This window comes from Cydia fagiglandana, chromosome 6 (genome assembly GCF_963556715.1).
Source record: "Cydia fagiglandana chromosome 6, ilCydFagi1.1, whole genome shotgun sequence".
NCBI lineage: Eukaryota > Metazoa > Arthropoda > Insecta > Lepidoptera > Tortricidae > Cydia > Cydia fagiglandana.
Genome location: NC_085937.1, coordinates 20,505,399 through 20,525,253, shown reverse-complemented (window position 1 = coordinate 20,525,253; position 19,855 = coordinate 20,505,399). Strand labels below are relative to the sequence as shown.

Sequence of the window (19,855 nt, the reverse complement as noted above, 5' to 3'; positions counted from 1 at the left end):
GGCCAAAATATCCCCATGCACCATTATAACAACCATTTAAACAACACTTCTTATACAAAATACAAATGTTTATTTCTTAGAATATGGCAGGTTAGGTACAATGATGGTCAAATAACAATAAGTGCGTCATATTCTGCCTCTATCGGCATAGAAATATTAAAATTTTTAACAACATTAGAAAACCATTTTAAATGGCAATAAATGGTTCTTATTGTATTTATGAGTGGAAGGACAAAAAACGTTCATACACATTATTTGCTTACTTTATCGGGTAATTTAAAGTAAATCATAATGTGGGAAAATTCAATCAAATTAATACATGAAACAGATAGAAATTCACGTAAGAACTCCTTGCTTTTCACACCGACCCGCAGATACTCGTACCTTTTAATAATAAAGTAGCCAAGGCGATGATTGCCGGTTGAACGACGAACTATTACTGTCACGTTGACGAGTTGCTGACAGTTCGGAAAACCCACCGGTCGATAGTGTTTCCAAAGTTTATGACGGTCTCTATAAGTTACACTTTTACATAATGAGCCAACAGGAGTGGTTATTTCTCCATACAAACGTACTCGACTGTTTCCTCCGTGGGTTTTGATGCTAGAGCAATGATTTTTTCAACACAGATTAATATTGTCAATATCTGTGTCGGACCGTTTTGCTTTTTTTGATATTTTTGTTTTTAAAGCCGCTTCAAAAATGGCGAAAATGGCCTTATTGACTATGTTTCAATGAGAGGCGTAGTATTCCAAACATATATAAGTAGCCAAACAAGCAAAACGGTCCGATACAGATAATTTCATAATCATTTAGATCCTGACCAAACATGGGTTTGGTTAGGATTGGTTATGTTTTGGAGGAGGAAACAGTCGAGTACGAAACCTCGATTTTTGAGATTTTTACGCAGGATTTTTCGCCTTGTCCTTATCGCACTAGTTTTAGGAGCCGCTTCCGTTAGCGAGACGGGTAAATTTTCCTAAAATATTTAAAACTCAGCTCCTGTTTCGTCTTAACAGCAGAAAACTATTCAACGAGACTGATACTAGCTAGAAGAGTTAAAGGTTAATAAAAATAGGAATACCTACGTGTTTTGTTTGGAAAACTTTTATTACGATAACTTAAGTAAAGCCTGACCAGTAATACACGATGATTGTCAAGAGGGCGCTGATATTTTTCATGTGGTGACAGTCCAGTATTATGAATAAAATAGCTCCAGTGAAATTCCGCAACATGGCGCGTGATCATATATTATGGCTCCTCTACACGATGGGCCAACGCCGGCCACTCCAAGGGACGCATTTATGCGTTAGAGGGAGCAAGTGATATTACTATCTCATTCTACCGCATGGCTGCGTCCCTTGGAGTGGCCGGCGTAGGCCCATCGTGTAGAGGAGCCATTACTGGTCAGGCTTTAAATTGCGACGGCCACAAAAGCCCTCGAACTAAGATCGCTATTCGTGGGGACGTATCTGAACGCACTGGGTCAGTCTGACTGACGGAATGCACACAGACGCGATGCAGTAAAGGTGACACAGCTACACTATAGCTAGTTTTATACTGTACCAGGTACTGCTGTGCTATAGCAAAGAGAATTTAATATAGAGGCGGATTGTCAAAGTAAATTTTGTAGTCACAGTCAATTTACTGCCATCTTTGGACACGCGATTAAAACTTTTAGAACGCGATTTGACTTTTATCCTTGTTCTTTCACTGATATGTGTTGAATTACAAGTGTCGCCTTACACACGAGTAGGTATAGGCCAAAGGTATAGCGCCATCTTTTCGAGCGATGGCATTTAATAGTGTCTGAATATGAACGGTCAATCAACTCTAAGCCATATATATTTTAGACAGCTTTAGCTTAGCTTAGCTTATGCTTAACCTTAGAATCCACCGATGTCACAACGTCAAATAAGTTTCTTTAGCTAACCAAACAATGAATAAACATTCTTAACATCTATGTCATAAGACTTATAACAACTTAACATAAATATTATCACAATCCTTCGCGTGTAGGTAATAAACTCATCAAACTCAAAACGACGTATATATTAACAATTTTAAACGCACATAGGCCTTTTTAGATTGGAATTTAAGAATTATTCCAGTTGTTTCAATCGGTAATATATGCAAGTAATTAAGTACTGCAGAACTTCGCATTTGCATAGTCATCTTTCGGTTTAAAATGAGTTATGGGCATTCAGTCAGTTCTGCTATGATCACGCCATGGCGACAGGTTGAATTTAATGTACTTTCTGACTTCATTTGCAATCATGGAGAAACTTGAAATTATTAAATCAGTATTAACTATAACTTTTAATTTAACTTCCCTTGTTTGTTAGCCACAAATCATTCCTATCAAATTAGAATGGAGTTGGCAACTGTCAAAGGTTTGCGTAGATGGCGCCGTCATAGCTTTGAAATTTGGCTTAAAGAGTTAGCATCCAGGGCATAAAATTGAATTTTAAAAAAACCGGGCAAGTGCGAGTCGGACTCGCGCACGAAGGGTTCCGTACCTTAAAGCAAAAAAAAAACCGGAAAAAAATGCAAAAAGAAAACGGTCACCCATCCAAGTACTGACCCCTCCCGACGTTGCTTAACTTTGGTCAAAAATCACGTTTGTTGTATGGGAGCCCCATTTAAATCTTTATTTTATTCTGTTTTTAGTATTTGTTGTTATAGCGGCAACAGAAATACATCATCTGTGAAAATTTCAACTGTCTAGCTATCACGGTTCGTGAGATACAGCCTGGTGACAGACGGACGGACGGACGGACGGACAGCGAAGTCTTAGTAATAGGGTCCCGTTTTACCCTTTGGGTACGGAACCCTAAAAATTGACACAGTTCTAGGGATTGACAGGGCAAGCTATGTTGGCGCCATATGCCAAATACTTCGACTGACCAACCCCAGTGTCTGACGTCAAATTGTACTTATATTATAGGTACGTAGGTCACTATATAAGTTTTGAGATACAGAAAAACTATTCAAGATATTAGCACTATTTATATTACATTTTTTCAAAATACATCATTCATCATCATTCATTCTATATTCAAAGTTACATTCATCTAAACCAACTTTGAAAACATTTTTGCCAGTCTTGATCCGATAGGGCAGAAATCGCAAATTCATCAGTTTGTTAGAGCAAACGCGGGATCTAACGACAACAGAGCTTCCTCACTCCAAGATATTGATGTAGGATTATATTAACGCCCCCCGAATTGACCGCTAGGATCTTCTCTATGTCCTTGTATGTTATTCGTGGATCTTATCGCACCAACATTTCAGTAGTCCACACGTTTTCTGCAGTTACTGCTGTTTGCGGGCGACCACTTCGGTGGTCATCTTCGAGGCTGGTTTTACCCCTTTTAAATTCGTTGAACCATCTAAAAACTGTTGCCCGTGAAGGAGCAGAATCTCCTAACGCTGACTGCAATCGTTGCAAACACAATTGTTCAGATAAACCAAATTTAAAATCATAAAATATCATAGCACGCAAATGTTCGCGGTTAAGCTCCATCGTTTCAAAGAAAAAACGTGGGAACCGTTTTGGAAAAATGACTGTAACATATTCATTTTTTAAATTGGAGCGAATCTGCAACTTGTGTTCTATTTTTAAATAAATTTGCTTTTTAAAAACATATAATTCAGGTGCGTTCCAGTTTCGAATTTCGAGCATCTCAAAACTTATCGAGTGACCTACGTACCTAGTGCATATCAAAAATTTGCTGTTGTATCGATAAAAAAATGTCCAATGGCCTTGCTTGCTAAAAACAAATATGTACTTTGTGCTTTAGAAAACCGCCGTACCTGCAGAAGTTATTAAAAACTGAGGCTAACAATGCTAACATGTACAGTCGCCATCAGATATATCGGAGCGTCCAAGGTGTGCACAATATCTGAACACGCACTCTAACGCCCTGACAATAGAGGCGTGTTCAGATATTAATGAGCACTTTGGCCGCTCCGATATATCTGATGGCGACTGTACAAACACCTATAAGTACCAAGCTATTTGCCCTAGTTGCTCACAATAACCTAAATCAAGAATCCGCCAAAGAAACACTGACAAATGATCCGTCAGCGCAACAATGGCGCGGTCGATACGTGGAGGTAAAATAAACAGCGAATTAAAACGACTATAATGACGGTAATGACAACCGTTTGTCGGTGACAATGGTGTCAGGCGCCGGGATTGACGCGTGACAACGGCTACTACAGAAACTCGAATCAGATTTTCTCTATTTCATTACACATAAGTAAAACCAGAGATATATATAACTCCGTACAAGATAAATAAAGTCTAAGAAAAAAACGTGCCTCGGAAATCAAGAAAAAGTTATTCTCGAATAGATGGCGCCATATACCTTTGGCCTATTCTCGGCTAGATGGCGTTGATGACACCGTTTGATATTTAACAATTTTAACACATATCAGTGAAAGAACATGGGTCAGTATGGAACAATAAAAATTAAAAATCATTTATCCGTAAACATATCTTGATTAATTTATACATTTTCCATTTTATTCTAAGTTTTAATGGTGTGTCGATAGATGGCAGTAAATGTACCGTGACTACAAAATTTACTATCTATTCTCTTTGGTAAAACAAAGTCCCCCTCCGCGTCTATCTATTTGTGTGTATGTATACCCGTGATAAACTCAAAAACTACGGATTTTCACGCGGGATTCTTGAGAAAGGTTTAGGTGTATAATTTGTTAAGGTCTTGTGTAACCCGTGCGAAGCCGGGCGGGTCGTTAGTATATTAATAAGAATAACTAAGTGAGACGCCACTTTATCACAATGCTTGGAAATAAAGGAAAAGTAGAAAAATTCCATGTCTCGGCTCGGGCGAGATCCGAACTCGCGACTCCTTTAATACAAGCCCGCCGCGCTACCAACTAAGCTACCGAGACATATTAGTTGACAGCAAATAAGAATTAGGCATTCTCAATTTTGTGGGGGTTTCTATGCATGTTTAAATAAATTTAAAAACTAATACTTTTGACGTTTCCACTGCGACATTCATGGACCACGGTTAAGGTGTTCTTTCTTACACAATCATGATTAAAGTTAAAACCCCGTTTTAGTTAGTTCAAATACAGACGAGAGTTAGAATAATCATCGTCCCATCGAGTTGTCACTATGGTAGGTGCCGCGGACAGGCGGATTATTAATGACGTCACCTCGGGAGCGTCCCGGCTGTGTCACCCTAACCTGATGACCCGATAGCTGTCGTTGGATGAAGTTTTTGTCGTCACATCAAAGTGTTTGTGTAAAATTAATTGATTGTAAATCAGACGAATAAAATTTTAAGGCATTGTTTGTGTAGACAGATCTAGATGGCGCTGTACGACTCGTAAAGTTGACTTTTGACACCCTACTTCTACGATCAATCACTTTTGTTACTTCTTTTGTTTCTTTGATTTAAAGGCACCTATTAAAATCCCATGTAGAATGAAATAACGTTTACGTTCTACTTTATAGTTTAAACAAAAGTTTAAACTTTTGTTTTCAGATGCTGTCACCACGAGATGACGAAGATGACGACAGCCATCTTTGCATCAGATGCAATACCACCATCATTGGGCTCGACAACTACGTCAAGCACAGAAAAGAACGATGCACTAAATCCAAACCCCAACCGAAAGTTGAAATACCTATCGATCCTTTAGAACCCACTTATAACCTTGGAGCAGACGTATTCTTTCAGTCTTTAGAACTTCAAAGCAGTGTCAAAAAGACTTCCCTGTCACGACTGACTCCGCCGATACCGATTACTAAAGCCAGCTTAGATAGAAAGAATGTTCTAGTAGTTGCATCAACTTCTAGTGACTTACGGACCATGAGTCCAGTGGAAAGTAATTTCAGAGGTGGTGACTGGATTGGTGGACACAGTTTAAGAATAGGCAGCAATGAGGATAACCAGACTAAATTAATAAATGCCGTAGCCAGTATAAGTGGTGCTGTAAAGAAGGAAGCACCAACATCCTCTTACAGTATTGGACCTTTTATCGATTTCAAACCTGATGACGAATCTGATGAGTCAGATGATTCTGAAGATGAAGATGAAGAGGAACCGGCATCGGGTGGCAAATGGAAACCTCCTCCAAACTATACAGGGGGTAAATGGAGACCGGCATCTCCAGAGCATGAGGAATGGGTTATCAGAGATGAGCAGGAACATACTGGAGGAAAATGGAGACCGATCATGGCTGATGCTAATGACAGAGATGAAGATTATGACGCTCCACCGCCAGGACATACTAAAGGGAAATGGGTACCAGGAGCCCATGAGAAATCACACATCATGCAAACGACTATACAGATGAAAGGATCTGTCCAATATTGGTGTGGTCCGTGTAATAGAAGATTAGGTTCTAGAGCGATTTATGAGAAGCATTTATTGTCTAAATTACATATGAAGAAAGTGCTGCCTGAGAACGAGTTGGAGTTTTCAGGACATTTGCAGCCATTGAGGAGTACTGTTGAACAAAGCAGTCGCAAATTGAGATCGGTTAGCAAACCTGAACCAACGAAAAGTATTCTCAGAACGGAACTCGAAAAGAAGAAAAAGAGAAAACGTAAATTACGCTTCGTCAACTGTCCTGGCTGCAAATCGAGGGTCCGGCAGCATTTGATGGGGAAGCATTTAATATCCCATTACCATTTCCGAAAAGCTTCAACAGTACAAAACCAGGTATATCGTCAGCTAATTCTGAGCAACCTTGACGTCATAGTCCACCAATCTCCTTTCCAATGCAGCCCTTGTAAATTCTACACGAACTGGTTGCCAAACTTTATGCAGCATTGGTCTTCGGAAGAACATAGCCTGATAACATCATCCATGGATGGTCGACATTGGTGCTCCTTTTGTAAATTCGAATGTGAAACGTCAATGGATATGCTGCTACACCTATCTAGCGCTGACCATAGTGAAGTTGTAGCGGTTATCAACAGATCCATGCCAATAATTATTAGAAAGAAAAGTATTCTTAAATGCGAGACCTGTTACAGAGAGTTTCGCTACAACGCCGAGATTAGGCGGCATTGTCAATTGACAGGCCATCAATTGACGTACACAGCTACAGATGAATATCAAGAGCTACACAATTGCCAGCAATGTGCAGTGAAGTTTAAATCGTCCTTAACTCTGGCTGCTCATTTGAAATCCGTTCATAAGCAGAAAACTCACATGTGCTTGGTATGTTCTAGAACCTTCTGTTCAGCAGATGAAGCTAAGCAACACAGGAACACTTCAGAGCATAGACTGAGAAGGAGAGCTAATATGAAAGCACGTGGCTTGCCCGTGAAAGAAGTGAGTAAGAAATGCCCGTATTGCATTGAGAAGAAAGTTGTTTTGGCAAATGTTTTGGAGCTGAAAGACCATATTAGGAGGATGCATCCTAATAACAAAAAGAAGTAAGTCATTTTAAAAGTTTTACTTTGTGATCCATACGAACCTACTGGCAATCTGCGTTTACACATGGAACTGGCACCTGCCACTGACACTGCCAGACACAACATCAACTAAGCCGGTTGTTAATAAATGTCAATAAAACTGTTCCTAAAATAAAGAAGGTAAAGGAAGGGGGAAGGAAGGAAGGATTGGAGAAAAAGCTTTAATTGTAGTAGTAGTAGTAGTAGTAGTAAAATACTTTATTGTACAAAAAGAAACATAAAACATGAAAGAACACACATCATTAGTACAAAGGCGAACTGAATTGTTTAATTATTTCTACAATATTCTACTGCCTGCCAGTTTAAATTGTCAGACCATAGATAAGCTCACTTCAATGTCAAGTCTTCTTTTTAATCGTATTCTTCATTACTGAACGATAAGGAATGAAAATCGGAATAAGGATAGTTTCCTTGAATGTTTATTACACCAAATATTGTTAACCAGCAGCTTTCATTTTTCGATTTTCAGCCTCCTTCACGCCATTTATACTAAAAAAATAGTGATTTAAATAATTTTTAAAGTACAACCACGTAACTATTATTTTCCAGGTGTCCAAAATGCGGCATGTCCTTCCTGCTCCCTCAGGAGGTGACCCGCCACATCCGCTCCAACGCCTGCCAGTTCCGTAACTGGCTACCCCCCACTTCTAATCACCAGCTTTGGAACTGTAGCCAATGTCTGTTCACCACGGACTCTCAAGCTGAATGCTTCTTCCATGAGGTCTTACATACGGTTCCAGTCAAGGAAGTTCAAAGAATCGATGACCAGGAGAAAATTATCCTAAAATACAGGTACGTGAGTTTGTTTTTTTTTTTCGCAAACTATACTCGTGGTTCGTTTTTTTAGCATTAGAAAAAAGGAAAACCATCTTCACGTATCTTTTATTGGAAAACACTTTAAAAAAATAGGTCACGGCAAATATGTAACAATTATGAATCATATACGTATATTTAAATTATATTGCTTTCATAAGTAATAGTTACTGGTTTTTAAAAAGCGTGTTTCAATTAGAAAAGCACATCAAGATCGCGTAGTCTAATGGTAACATTTTATTTCTGACTGCAGCTGCACTACTAGTACGAACGCGTCGGTGTTATTGTCAATTTCCATAGTAAAATGAATGGTAGTGCTGCTGTCGTTGGAAATGGACTGCCACCTTAATGCTAAAAAAACGAACTATAGCTATAGTCAGACCGTAAAAAATCTGCAGCGATTTTGATAGCCAACGCAGTGCAAGTGTCATTTTAAACGTCAAACTTCTATGAAATTATGACGTTTACATAACACTTACAATGCGTGGGCTGTCAAATCCGCTGCAGACTTTGTTTGGTGCGACTATAACAACTGTTCTGCTTTTTCACTGCCAGGTGGAATGCTATATAACACTTTAAACTCTCGCGTTTTGTACACATATTCAATTACACAAACGGGTCTACCGCGATATAATTTCATTGTTTTTACCTTTAATTCCGACGTTTCAGCGGAGTTGCACCAGCTGTGGTCACGGAAAGACTGACGTCCCAACAAATGTCAACGGAGATATTAATAAAACAACACTAAACTACCCGAAATTAGTTTATAAAACTGTTCGGGGTAGACAAAGAAATTGCAGCTACCCGTTAAAGTTTAATGTTTATTGTCCACGGCACGACACCGACGACGACGTCGGAATTAAAGGTAAAAACAATGAAATTATATCGCGGTAGACCCGTTTGTGTAATTGAATAGGTGGAATGCTTTTTAGCGGTCTGACATATGATTTACCGAGAAATAGGTTGCGTATTTCACGAGTACGTACACTTGAACGTACCGTACGTATCAACTTTTTTTTTCAGATGCCCATTATGCCCCAAGAGCTTCAGCAAACCCTCCCTCCGGCACCACCTCCGCCAGCACACCTGCGAACGCCCCTTCATCTGCAAGACCTGCGGGGCCAACTTCACGAGGAAATCCAGCCTTGTCAACCATGTGCAAAAAGAGCATGACACGCAGAAAGTGGTGAAAGAAGAGATGCAATGCGGGAAGTGTAAGAAGAAGTTTCCAAGCGAGTAAGTATTATACTCTGTCTTCTTTTGCCAGGGTTCATGGGAGCCTGGGGTCTTGACAACTAATCCCAAGAATTGACGTGGGCACTAGTTTTTACGAAAGCGACTGCCATCTGACCTTCCAACCCAGATGGCAACCAACTTTATTGGGATTAGTCGGCTTTCGTCACGATGTTTTCCTTCACCGAAAAAGGACGGGTTAATATCAAATGTTATTTCGTACGTAAGTTCTGAAAAACTCATTGATACGAGCCGGGGTTTGAACCCGCGACCTCCGGATTGCAAGTCGCACGCTCTTACCGCTAGGCCACCAGCGCTTCTAAGTATTATAATCTGTATCTTACTTATTTAAATAAAAGTAAACAAATAATTTGTACATTTTCGGGTAGTTATAACATTTATTGGTTAACCAACCAAATAAAAAACTGCCTGGATCAGTCACTGAACGACCGGACTTTAACCTACATTATTTGATCATGTAATGTTTTCATCTACCCTCAACTGGCATAAGGAGCCATTTGAGGGTAGATTTTGTTTACTTTTATTTGAATAGGTACCTAAAGATACTGACATAGACGGCATAGACCAGTGGTGGGCAAACTTTCTTCAAGGGGGGCCAAAAAGTTTAGAAAATTTAAGTGGAAGGCCAGAATCGTAGCCAATATTTATTTTGATTTGTGATAAATTGAAAATCGTGGGCCAATGCCGTATTACTACCTACATAATTATTTCATAGGACCGGCGGCGGGCCGGATAAAATCCATTCGCGGGCCGGAGATGGCCCCCGGGCCGTACTTTGCCCACCACTGGCATAGACCTTACCATACCAGGACAGGCGTGGCTCACTCCGCGATTTCGTCGCTTTGCTACAGGTAGCTAAAAGTACATCCGTTCCACCCCAATTTTGGGGTTTGCCATTAGCCGCGCGTGGCGCTGTCGCCTAGCGGCCATATCTGTGCTGATCGTGACAGACGCGTTTTATTAGAGAGTGAGTCTTCTGTACCTAGTACTATTATTTATTCTGTGACCAGGACATAAGCGGCATTAAGCAACTCAAATAAACGGTCACGCTCCCATATAGCGATGGGCGAGTCGAGTTATCTGATTCGAATAATCCGAATCAACCTACAGATGAGTTGATTCGAATCAAGACTATTGGCAATCCGAATCAACTCGGCCACTAAACTGACTGGTAACTTGGTATCCGATCCGCTGACTCGGCGAATGAATCGCCAATTCACCAACTCTCCGAGCCGAGTCAACGCTACGCTAAGGCTATTCAAAAATAAACCTTAGTTCGATAGCCCGAAGGTTCTTTTTACAACAACTGCCGCTTGATTCGCCGTTTCAATCGGAGTTGACTGGTACTATGACCATTCGAAATAAACCTTAATTCCGTAGCCCGAAGGTTCTTTTTACAACAACTGCCGCTTGATTCGCCATCCCGAGTCGAGTTCACTGGTAGTATGACCATTGAAAAATAAACCTTAATTCGGTGTCCTGAAGGTTCTGTTTACAACAACTGCCACTTGACTCGTTTGCGGCTCCGCGGCCCGTGACCTTGTCGCGAACCACGCAAACCGTCGAGTCGAGTCAGTTCGAATTTCAACTCGGATCAGTGGCCGAATCGATTCGAATGATTCGAATCGAAAAAAAGTGGACTCGTCACATCGCTACTCCCATACTAAATTAATACGGAAACGCCTATGTCTTAAATGTTATTTCTTGTATTTGAGTTGATCTGTGGATTCAGTGTTGCCAACTTGGTATAAATGATGCCAGATCTGGCATATTTTCACTCGTTTTGGCACCAAAATTTTCCATTTAGCATCTGGCATATTTTTTACCATAATTTAGTCTAAGCCAAGTTTTCGGCAACAAACATATGCGCCATCGCCTTGTGTGGTTCATATTTTCATATGAATTTTGACTTTTGTGGGCGGATGGACGTCGACGGACATGTATAATTTTTTTTAATGGCAACTAAATTCAGTTAAATTGACCTCTGATTTTTTCGTGGATCAGGTTGGGCGAAAATTGTCCCATTTGGCATAATCTAGAGATTAGTCTAGCATTTTTTCAAAATCCGAGTTGGCAACACTGTGTGGATTGGTCAGGCAGTTTGAATTATATAAGATTTATTTTATAATAAGCGTTCTTACTGGAATTTGTAAGAACACTGCAAAAAATAAATATGATTATCGAAAAAACAATGCAGACTTCGCTAAAATAAATTATAAGCAGCCTTTATGCAAACTACGTCGACATATCGATAGCGACATTTATTCTACGCGCAGGGCCATCTATCGGAGGATGTTATAACTAAAGATCGGGCTTACAACTAGGAGGCCTATTCGAAATAAAAAGGACATTTTTTTATCATTGGCGCGTTCATTTATATTTTAATAACCATGTCATATACGACCATATATCATTAAGTCCTATAACGAGCCGGGTCAACGCTAAGATAATGATATTACTCGAGAAATATCGTACTATATTTATAATTTGGGGTCATTCATTAATTACGTCACACGAATTTCAAGGTTTTTTAACCCTTCCCCTCCTTGTCACACTTGGTGACATTTAGCAAACCCCTCCTGTGACGTCACAATTTTTCAACGAAATCGGCAAATAGAATTAAGTAGGTATTATGAATCTTTATTTACTCTAAATAATTTTTAAATATAAGTAATTTTATAACCCAAAACTGATTATGAAAGAAAATTAAACTAATAAAAACGATTATCGTTCCAAAAACTTGTTACTTAACTGTACAGCTAATAAAATAATTTAAATAAATTTTCGGTTACTGATGAAGTTAAAGTGACGTCACAAAGTTTGTGACTCCCCCCTCCCCCTTATCACAACATGTCACATTTTCTTGACCTTTCTAAAAGTGTGATGTAATTAATGGATGACTCCTTTCTACCAAAACTATGCATAATTATCTTGTATTAATTCCACTATAAAGTATTAACCCGACAAATTCCATCTATAATCTCCCAGTTCTGAATCCTTAATATTTTCGTCACTACACGTGTTACACTCACAAATCGCGTTGTCATGAACAAAGTAAAGGAAATAAATGATACACGCCACCGATTTGCAATACCGACATATTTATAAAAAAAAGGTCCTATATACCCCAAATGTATCAAACCAAAATCAACCATAACAGCTAAGATATAAAGTTGAAAATGGGTTGGATGTTGTATGGCGGTTGGTTGTTTTGAAATAGGCGTGCGCGCAGGATGCACCGTGTCACACGTCACACAACTCCTTCACACATATCGGGAAACATTCATAATTTGATGGTTGATCATACTTGTGTGTATGGGAGATGGATACAGTAGGTCGGATTGTATGGAAAGTGGAACTGTGGGTTTTCCGGTTTTTTTTACACCAAGCCATAATTTGATGGTGAATCATTCTTGGATATATGGGAGATGGATACAGTAGGTCGGTTTGTATGAAAAACCGGACAAGTGCGAGTCGGATTCTCCAACCAAGGGTTCCGTACTTTTTAGTATTTGTTGTCATAGCGGCAACAGAAATACATCATCTGTGAAAATTTCAACTGTCTAGCTATCACGGTTCGTGAGATACAGCCTGGTGACAGACGGACGGACGGACGGACAGCGGAGTCTTAGTAATAGGGTCCCGTTTTACCCTTTGGGTAAGTACGGAACCCTAAAAATTAAACTGTGGGTTTTCCAATTTTTCTTTACACGTATCGGGAATTCGGGACACATATTCAATGGTTGATCATTCAGGTGTGTATGGGAGATGGGTGCAGTAGGTCGGCTTGTTGAAAGTGAAACTGTGGAAACTATGAGCGATTATTTTTAGACTTTTTCTACACATAATTTAATGGTTTACCATTCTTGTGTGCAATACGGTAGAATTGGTATGGATAGTGAATCTAAAAGAATCTGTGATATTAAGGTTTTTGATAGTCGTACCGGATACGTTTCACGTGTATAATAATATGTAGGTTCTTTTTGTATGCGATGTAGGAGGCAAACGATCAGACGAATCGCCTGATGGTAAGCAATTAGCCTCGCTTTGACACCTGCAACACCAGTCATTCTGCCATTCCACAGTTTGGCAGTGCAAGACAGGAATTAAGTTTCTGGAGAAACGCACAGTTGAGGACTGCCAACCGTCTAAGTGGTGAAAATGGAAAAGTTGTTGCTTAGAGCAATGACGGAAACAAGCGGCAGGGATATACAAAATGTATGCGATAAAACATTCGATTTTTAATTATTTCATAGTCGATAACTAAGCCAAAGTTAATACATACCTGCTGGTTCGTTCTCCGCTACAATTTTCTCTTTGAGATGATCCGCTGATGTGTTAACACAATACGGAAATAAATTCCTTCCTCCGTCCATCAAAGTATTTCGAGAGCATACTTTATTGTCCACACGTGGCGGCCATCTTGTATATGTTGAGATTGGCTTGTATGGATTAGATTGAATTGTTGGTATTTATTAGCAATAAGTGTCGGATGTGTAGACGTTTGATGTTTTGCCACTTTCCGAGCAGTTGACAATCTTTGGTAATTATATTAATTTTATTATGACTGATCCAACAATGGTCAAATGGCGGACTTAATGACATTTCACTTAAGAGGGGGCTTTAAGCCTGGAAATTGGAAAGGAACAAAAGATATGACGCGCCACGCGAAACTTGAGATGGAATTTATACGAGAACTTTTCAGAGTTTATAAATCAGCAAAATTACAGGGAAAAAATGGGTTATAGGACCCATTTTTTCTGTCTCTTTAGGTATTTAAATAAAAGTAAACAAAATCTACCCTCAAATGGCTCCTTAAGCCAGTTGAGAGTAAATGAAAACATTACAGACCAAGGCGGTTTTGTATTTGGTTGGTTAACCAATAAATGTTATAACTACCCGAAAATGTACAAATTATTTGTTTGCTTTTATGTGAATACCTAAAAATACAGAGTATAGCTTATCTTATACACGGTGTAACATGAGGAAACCGAATAATTTTAACCACTCATTTCTGAGGTCAAAATAAGTAAAAAATGTAATATGAGTTTAGGTCAATTTCGCTAAAAAAATATGTTTTTATGTGTTGTTTTTTCAATTTTTTGAAAGTATTTGTACATAAAAAATAAATGTTATTGGTAAACTTGTCACTTAAAATAGATTTTTACATTTTTTTTTCGTAAAACCTGGTTTTTGCAAAGTGTTAGGTACTTGTCACTTTTTGACATCTATCAATAAGGATATTTAGACTACGTCCCGTCCCAGCAGCAACATCACCATCAAAAATGCCTTTTACACTATGTAACAATAAAAACTTTTTTTTTAATTTATAATATCTCTGAAACTAGGCGAATTTCAAAAAAGTTTATAGGACATTTTTGTCTCTAAATATGATCAGGAATACGCTGTTAAAATTATTCGGTTTCCTCATGTTACACCGTGTAACTATGTAAAGAAAGACACACTTCATGATGGCATAGAATTGACTTTTGGTTAGGAACTTAGGATTAGAACTCCTAAGTCCCTTAGTCCCGACTCCGACCACAAGCCATTTGGACTCGGCCATCATCACCATAAAGGGTCGTCTCGGCCGCCGATGACCGAACTTAGGCCGTATCTTAGCGTTATAGTGCATTAATGCACTTGGATGCAGCTGGAATGGTGCATTGAGGGTGCAAATGTGATTGAGTTAGGTAATTGTTATAATGATAGTGTTTCTGTGTGTTTGGTTTGGCTGGAAAATAGCATAACTAGGTATATCTTTAGGTATTTAAATAAAAGTAAACAGAGATGAAAACATTACATGATCAAATAATGTAGGTTAAAGTCAAGTCGTTCAGTGACTGATCCAGGCGGTTTTGTATTTGGTTGGTTAACCAATAGGTAAATGTTGTAACTAAGTACCTTAAAATTTACAAATTGTTTGTTTACTTTTCTTTAAATAGGTACCTAAAGATACACACGCGTATTCGGGAAACGAGATAATCACAAGATCTAGAAACGATATAGAGATCAACTAGATTTACATTAGATATCGACTAGATGTGACTTGGATATCTAAGTCATAACTTGTCGAAATCGTTCAAGAGGACCTCCAGAATCGCGGAAACGTCAAATTTGACATATCTATCTTATAAATATCTTTAAATTATCCATATCGTAACTTGTTGAGGTCTAGTAGAGATCTATTTCATTTCCCGAATCGCGCCGACATAAGATAATAGGTATATCTATATACTTTTATACTTGATATTGGAAAGGCTATAATACTTGTTTCCTTCTAATTTCCTATCTTTAGGCTTTATATAACTAGGGATACAGGTGTACCTATACCTACTGACAGATGTGTCAGTCAGATGAGTCTGGTGGAGTTGAATTTGAAATCGGAAATCTGCCGCTGTCCTGGACAGCATGTATATCTGCGATAGTGTCGAGGCATACAGGGTGGTGGTGTTAACGTGTTATCCGTCTCGCCCTGGGTTATTATCGTCGCTTTACTAACATTAGCCTAGTTTTATTTAGGGTTCCGTACCCAAAGGGTAAAAACGGTACCCTATTAACTAAGACTTTTTTTTTTAAATACACGTGGCCATGGTTTAGGGGATGGAGCCGCCCGGTAAGCAAGGGTTAGGTTAACAACAAACTTTTTATCTAAACATAAATACCTAAAAATATAATTTCTAAAACTAAAATAACAACAATGACCATTTTTAGCTTACACGTTAGATGCTTATAATTAGGTGTTAAATTTTAACAGATTTATTTTATTGTAAGTAGCTTAAATATAATAATAAATGTAAATGCATGAAAAACGCTCGCGCGTGTGCGTGCGTGTGTGTGTGTGTGTGTGTGTGTGTGTGTGTGTGTGTGTGTGTGTGTGTGTGTGTGTGTGTGTGTGTGTGTGTGTGTGTATATATGACCGAGACTAAGACTACTGTCCGTCTATCTGTCTGTCATCCTCATCAGGCTGTATCTTATGAACCGTGATAGCTAGGCAATTGAAATTTTCACAGACGATGTATTTCTGTTGCCGCTATAACAACAAATAGGTACTAAAAAGTACGGAACCCCCGGTTAGCGAGTCCGACTCGCACTTGTCCGGTCGGGTTTCTGAGCTCTAGTCACACTTCCATAGTAATTCTATTCGTTGGTCTGAGCCTAGACCTCGGCGGGCGTTCGCTATAATATACAGGGTGGTGCGGAATCCAGCTGCATTTCTTGGCCGCCGTCCACAGCTCTAACTGATGTTATTGCCGGTCATGTTTATTGGCTGCTTTGTTTCCGCTTTTTATGCAAGTGTAACCAACTATCTAATATTGTCTTCCTCTTTATTTTTTAAATGGCCACAAAAATGTCGAAGGACGTTTTAAAATGTAAACTGACCACTAGTGTAAATTTCATTCGTTAGCGTGACGTGACGTAGGCGTTTGTGTTGTCATTTTGATGTATAGTATGGGATTTTGGGTTTCCAAATCGTATGCAGTGTGTTAATCCAATACGGGCGATAAATTAAACCCAACAGGTATAGACTTTACATTAATTTTAATTAATATTGAATTATTCACATTAATTACTAAAAATTAATTGTACTAAAATTATTACCTATTAGGTATTAATTGTACTAAAAATCCATTTGTTTTATGTGACTGTTTGTGTTCTAAATAAATAAAAAAAAAATATTTGTGAATTTCTAAATTCGCATACCTAATCAATTTAACTTATTAGTAAAATGTTTTTTTATGGTTTTTTCAGACACGAACTCTCTTCACATTCCTGTCAGGCGGCAACTGAACTTCTGTGCCCCTACGAGCAATGCGGTTACGTCGCTTCAACACCTAAACAATATACCAAGTATGCTTTAAAACATATTTACTTATCCTTTAACCATGTTAATTTTACCAAAATACTCAAATTTTATTACAAAATAGACACTTGATTATCACGCCATCTTGCGTATTTTTGACGAAGCTCTTAACTTGATGTCGTAAGCACTCTTTACATGCCTTTCATTTTCTTGCCACAACTCACGCAGAGAGGACGCTGTCATCAATCGTGTTTACTGTTGTCGTTAGATGGCGCCTTTCTAAGGAAATGCAAAACTAATTTTTGCTAGTTTTATTTTAAGCCATATTCAATTATTTTAATACTTAGGCCCACTTGCACCATTTCACTGACCCGGGGTTAACCGGTTAAACCGTTAACCCAATGTCAAATTGTGCTGCTAACCATGGTAATTCCAGGTTGAACCGGCTAACCACGGGCAACCACGGGTTAGTGGGATGTTGCAAATGGCACTTAAATTATTGAATGAAAATGGACAAAGTACTAAATATCTCGCATGGTTTCTTCATAATGAGTATTAATATTACATTCCAAAGTAAAGAATCATGTAGGTAGGTCTTCTAGCCAGGGGCGTATTTACCCTAGGGCCATCCGGGCCATGGCCCGGGGCGCCAATCCCCCAGGGGCGGCATATGCCGCTCCTGCCGCCCCTGGCAGATTGCATTTTGTTTTTCTTCCTTGACTTTTGGGGCGGCGAAACTTATTGGCCCGAGGCGCCAAATTTCAAAATACGCCCCTGCTTCTAGCTAAATAACTTAAATCTAACCTTTTCCAGACATTACGCTACTCACGGCGTACGACTAAAACACCTGAGCTGCCCCAAATGCCCGTTCAGAACCAACCAGAACAGTCATCTGAAGAGACACCTCGTCTGCCACGAAGCCCGCAAGCCATACAAATGTCCGCACTGCGAGTTCACCTGCGCTAGCTTGGTGCGGTTCTACCTATAGTAATCTATACTTTTCTGCTTTTCCTTTTGTTTTTGACATTATTTCATGAACTAGCGGGCGTAGCGTGGTTTCATTTTTATCGCCTGTCATTAGTGCCCGTCACTTTCGCACTTACATACTTGTTAGAACGTGACGGGCATGGTGACATTGCTGGTGACAAGCGATAAAAATGCGACCGTGCTACCTCGGTAAATGGTCACTGACGTCACTGCTTATCTTTAACTACTTATAAGTACATGGAAGAATAAATAAGAGAATTGAATATGTCTATGTCAGCTATGTCTACATAATCGAGTAGGTACCTACCTTTTTTATATAACGTCGTCGGTGTCAAAAGAAGCATACGGCCCGCCTAATGTAAACGAAACGATTACCGCGTCGCCTATGGACAATCTACATAATTAAGTATGGATTACATGCGCGTTGCTGATCCCTTAAAAATCCTCTTAGATCGCGCAGTGCACGATTTTCATTGTTCCAGAAATTTTTGACTTCTGCAATAAAACTTACCATCATTTCTGTTTCAGGAGAACCTCCGAAAACACGCTCTCCGGCGCGCTCATCGCGGCTTACCATTATACATGTGCGCCGCCGCCGACTGCACTTTCGGCGCCGACACCGCTACGGAGCTGCGCGCGCACCTCGTCCTCGCACATGGAGATCTATATGATGTCCGCTCCGCCGTTGAAGCCGTAAAAAGGCATCTGATGGTGGAATAGCGGTGCTGGGAGTTCATATCGATTCACTGCTATATTGAGTAAAGGCAGCGTATCTTACAAGTTTCCAAAACACGCTCTCCGGCGTGTGCGTCACGGCCTTCAATTATAAATGTGCGTCGCCGCCGATTGTACCTTCGGCGCCGACACCGCTACGGAGGTGCGCGTGCACCTCGTTCTCGCACCTAGGGGTCTATATGACGTCCGCTCCGCCGTTGAAGCCGTTAAAAAACACTTAATGAAAGTATAACTACAGATAATGAGTCATATAAACACAGTTACAAAAATTGTCTCTTTTATTTCCCAAGCCTTCCATGTTTTTTGTCCATAACGGTGGCAAATAAGCATACGGTCCCTGATGATAAGCGGCAGTGGCGGCGCGTCAAACATATCCATAAGCAAGCCAGGGCTAATTTGGCTTACATATTTCCTTTACAACTCTGCTCAAACGTCCAAATACAGGTGGGAATCGGCTTTCATGGACGCGCCGCCACTGATAAGCGGTCACAATAGCATACAGCCTACTTTATTTTTATTTGTTTATTAACATGCACCAGATGCAATACCACTGCAGTGCCCGCCATTATTACTTTTGCGCTGCCGCCGACTGTACTTTCGGCGCCGCGCCGACTGCACTTTCGGCGCCGACACCACTACGGAGCTGCGTGCGCCTGCGCACCTCGTCAGCGCGCATGGGGATCTAGATTTATATGATGTGATTGATGTCTGCTCCGCTGTTGTGACATCTGAGGATTGAATAGCAACTACACGCTATTAACCTCCATTTCCATCGGATTGCTAATTTGAGCCAA

General features: G+C 39.7%; 1 protein-coding gene and 1 long non-coding RNA gene across 6 annotated transcripts in view; both read left to right on the top strand.

Moving 5' to 3' along the window:
- LOC134665400 (zinc finger protein 91) overlaps nucleotides 1-19,046 on the top strand; it is a 47,432-nt gene extending 28,386 nt beyond the window's left edge. The window contains exons 2-7 of the mRNA XM_063522348.1: nucleotides 5,526-7,429; nucleotides 8,018-8,260; nucleotides 9,305-9,517; nucleotides 17,288-17,386; nucleotides 18,153-18,309; nucleotides 18,855-19,046. Of these exons, the coding sequence (XP_063378418.1) occupies nucleotides 5,526-7,429; nucleotides 8,018-8,260; nucleotides 9,305-9,517; nucleotides 17,288-17,386; nucleotides 18,153-18,309; nucleotides 18,855-19,046 (2,808 nt within the window). The remainder of the gene's footprint in view (nucleotides 1-5,525; nucleotides 7,430-8,017; nucleotides 8,261-9,304; nucleotides 9,518-17,287; nucleotides 17,387-18,152; nucleotides 18,310-18,854) is intronic.
- LOC134665459 (uncharacterized) overlaps nucleotides 1-19,855 on the top strand; it is a 430,855-nt gene that overhangs the window by 325,105 nt on the left and 85,895 nt on the right. The gene's annotated exons all lie outside the window — the stretch shown is intronic.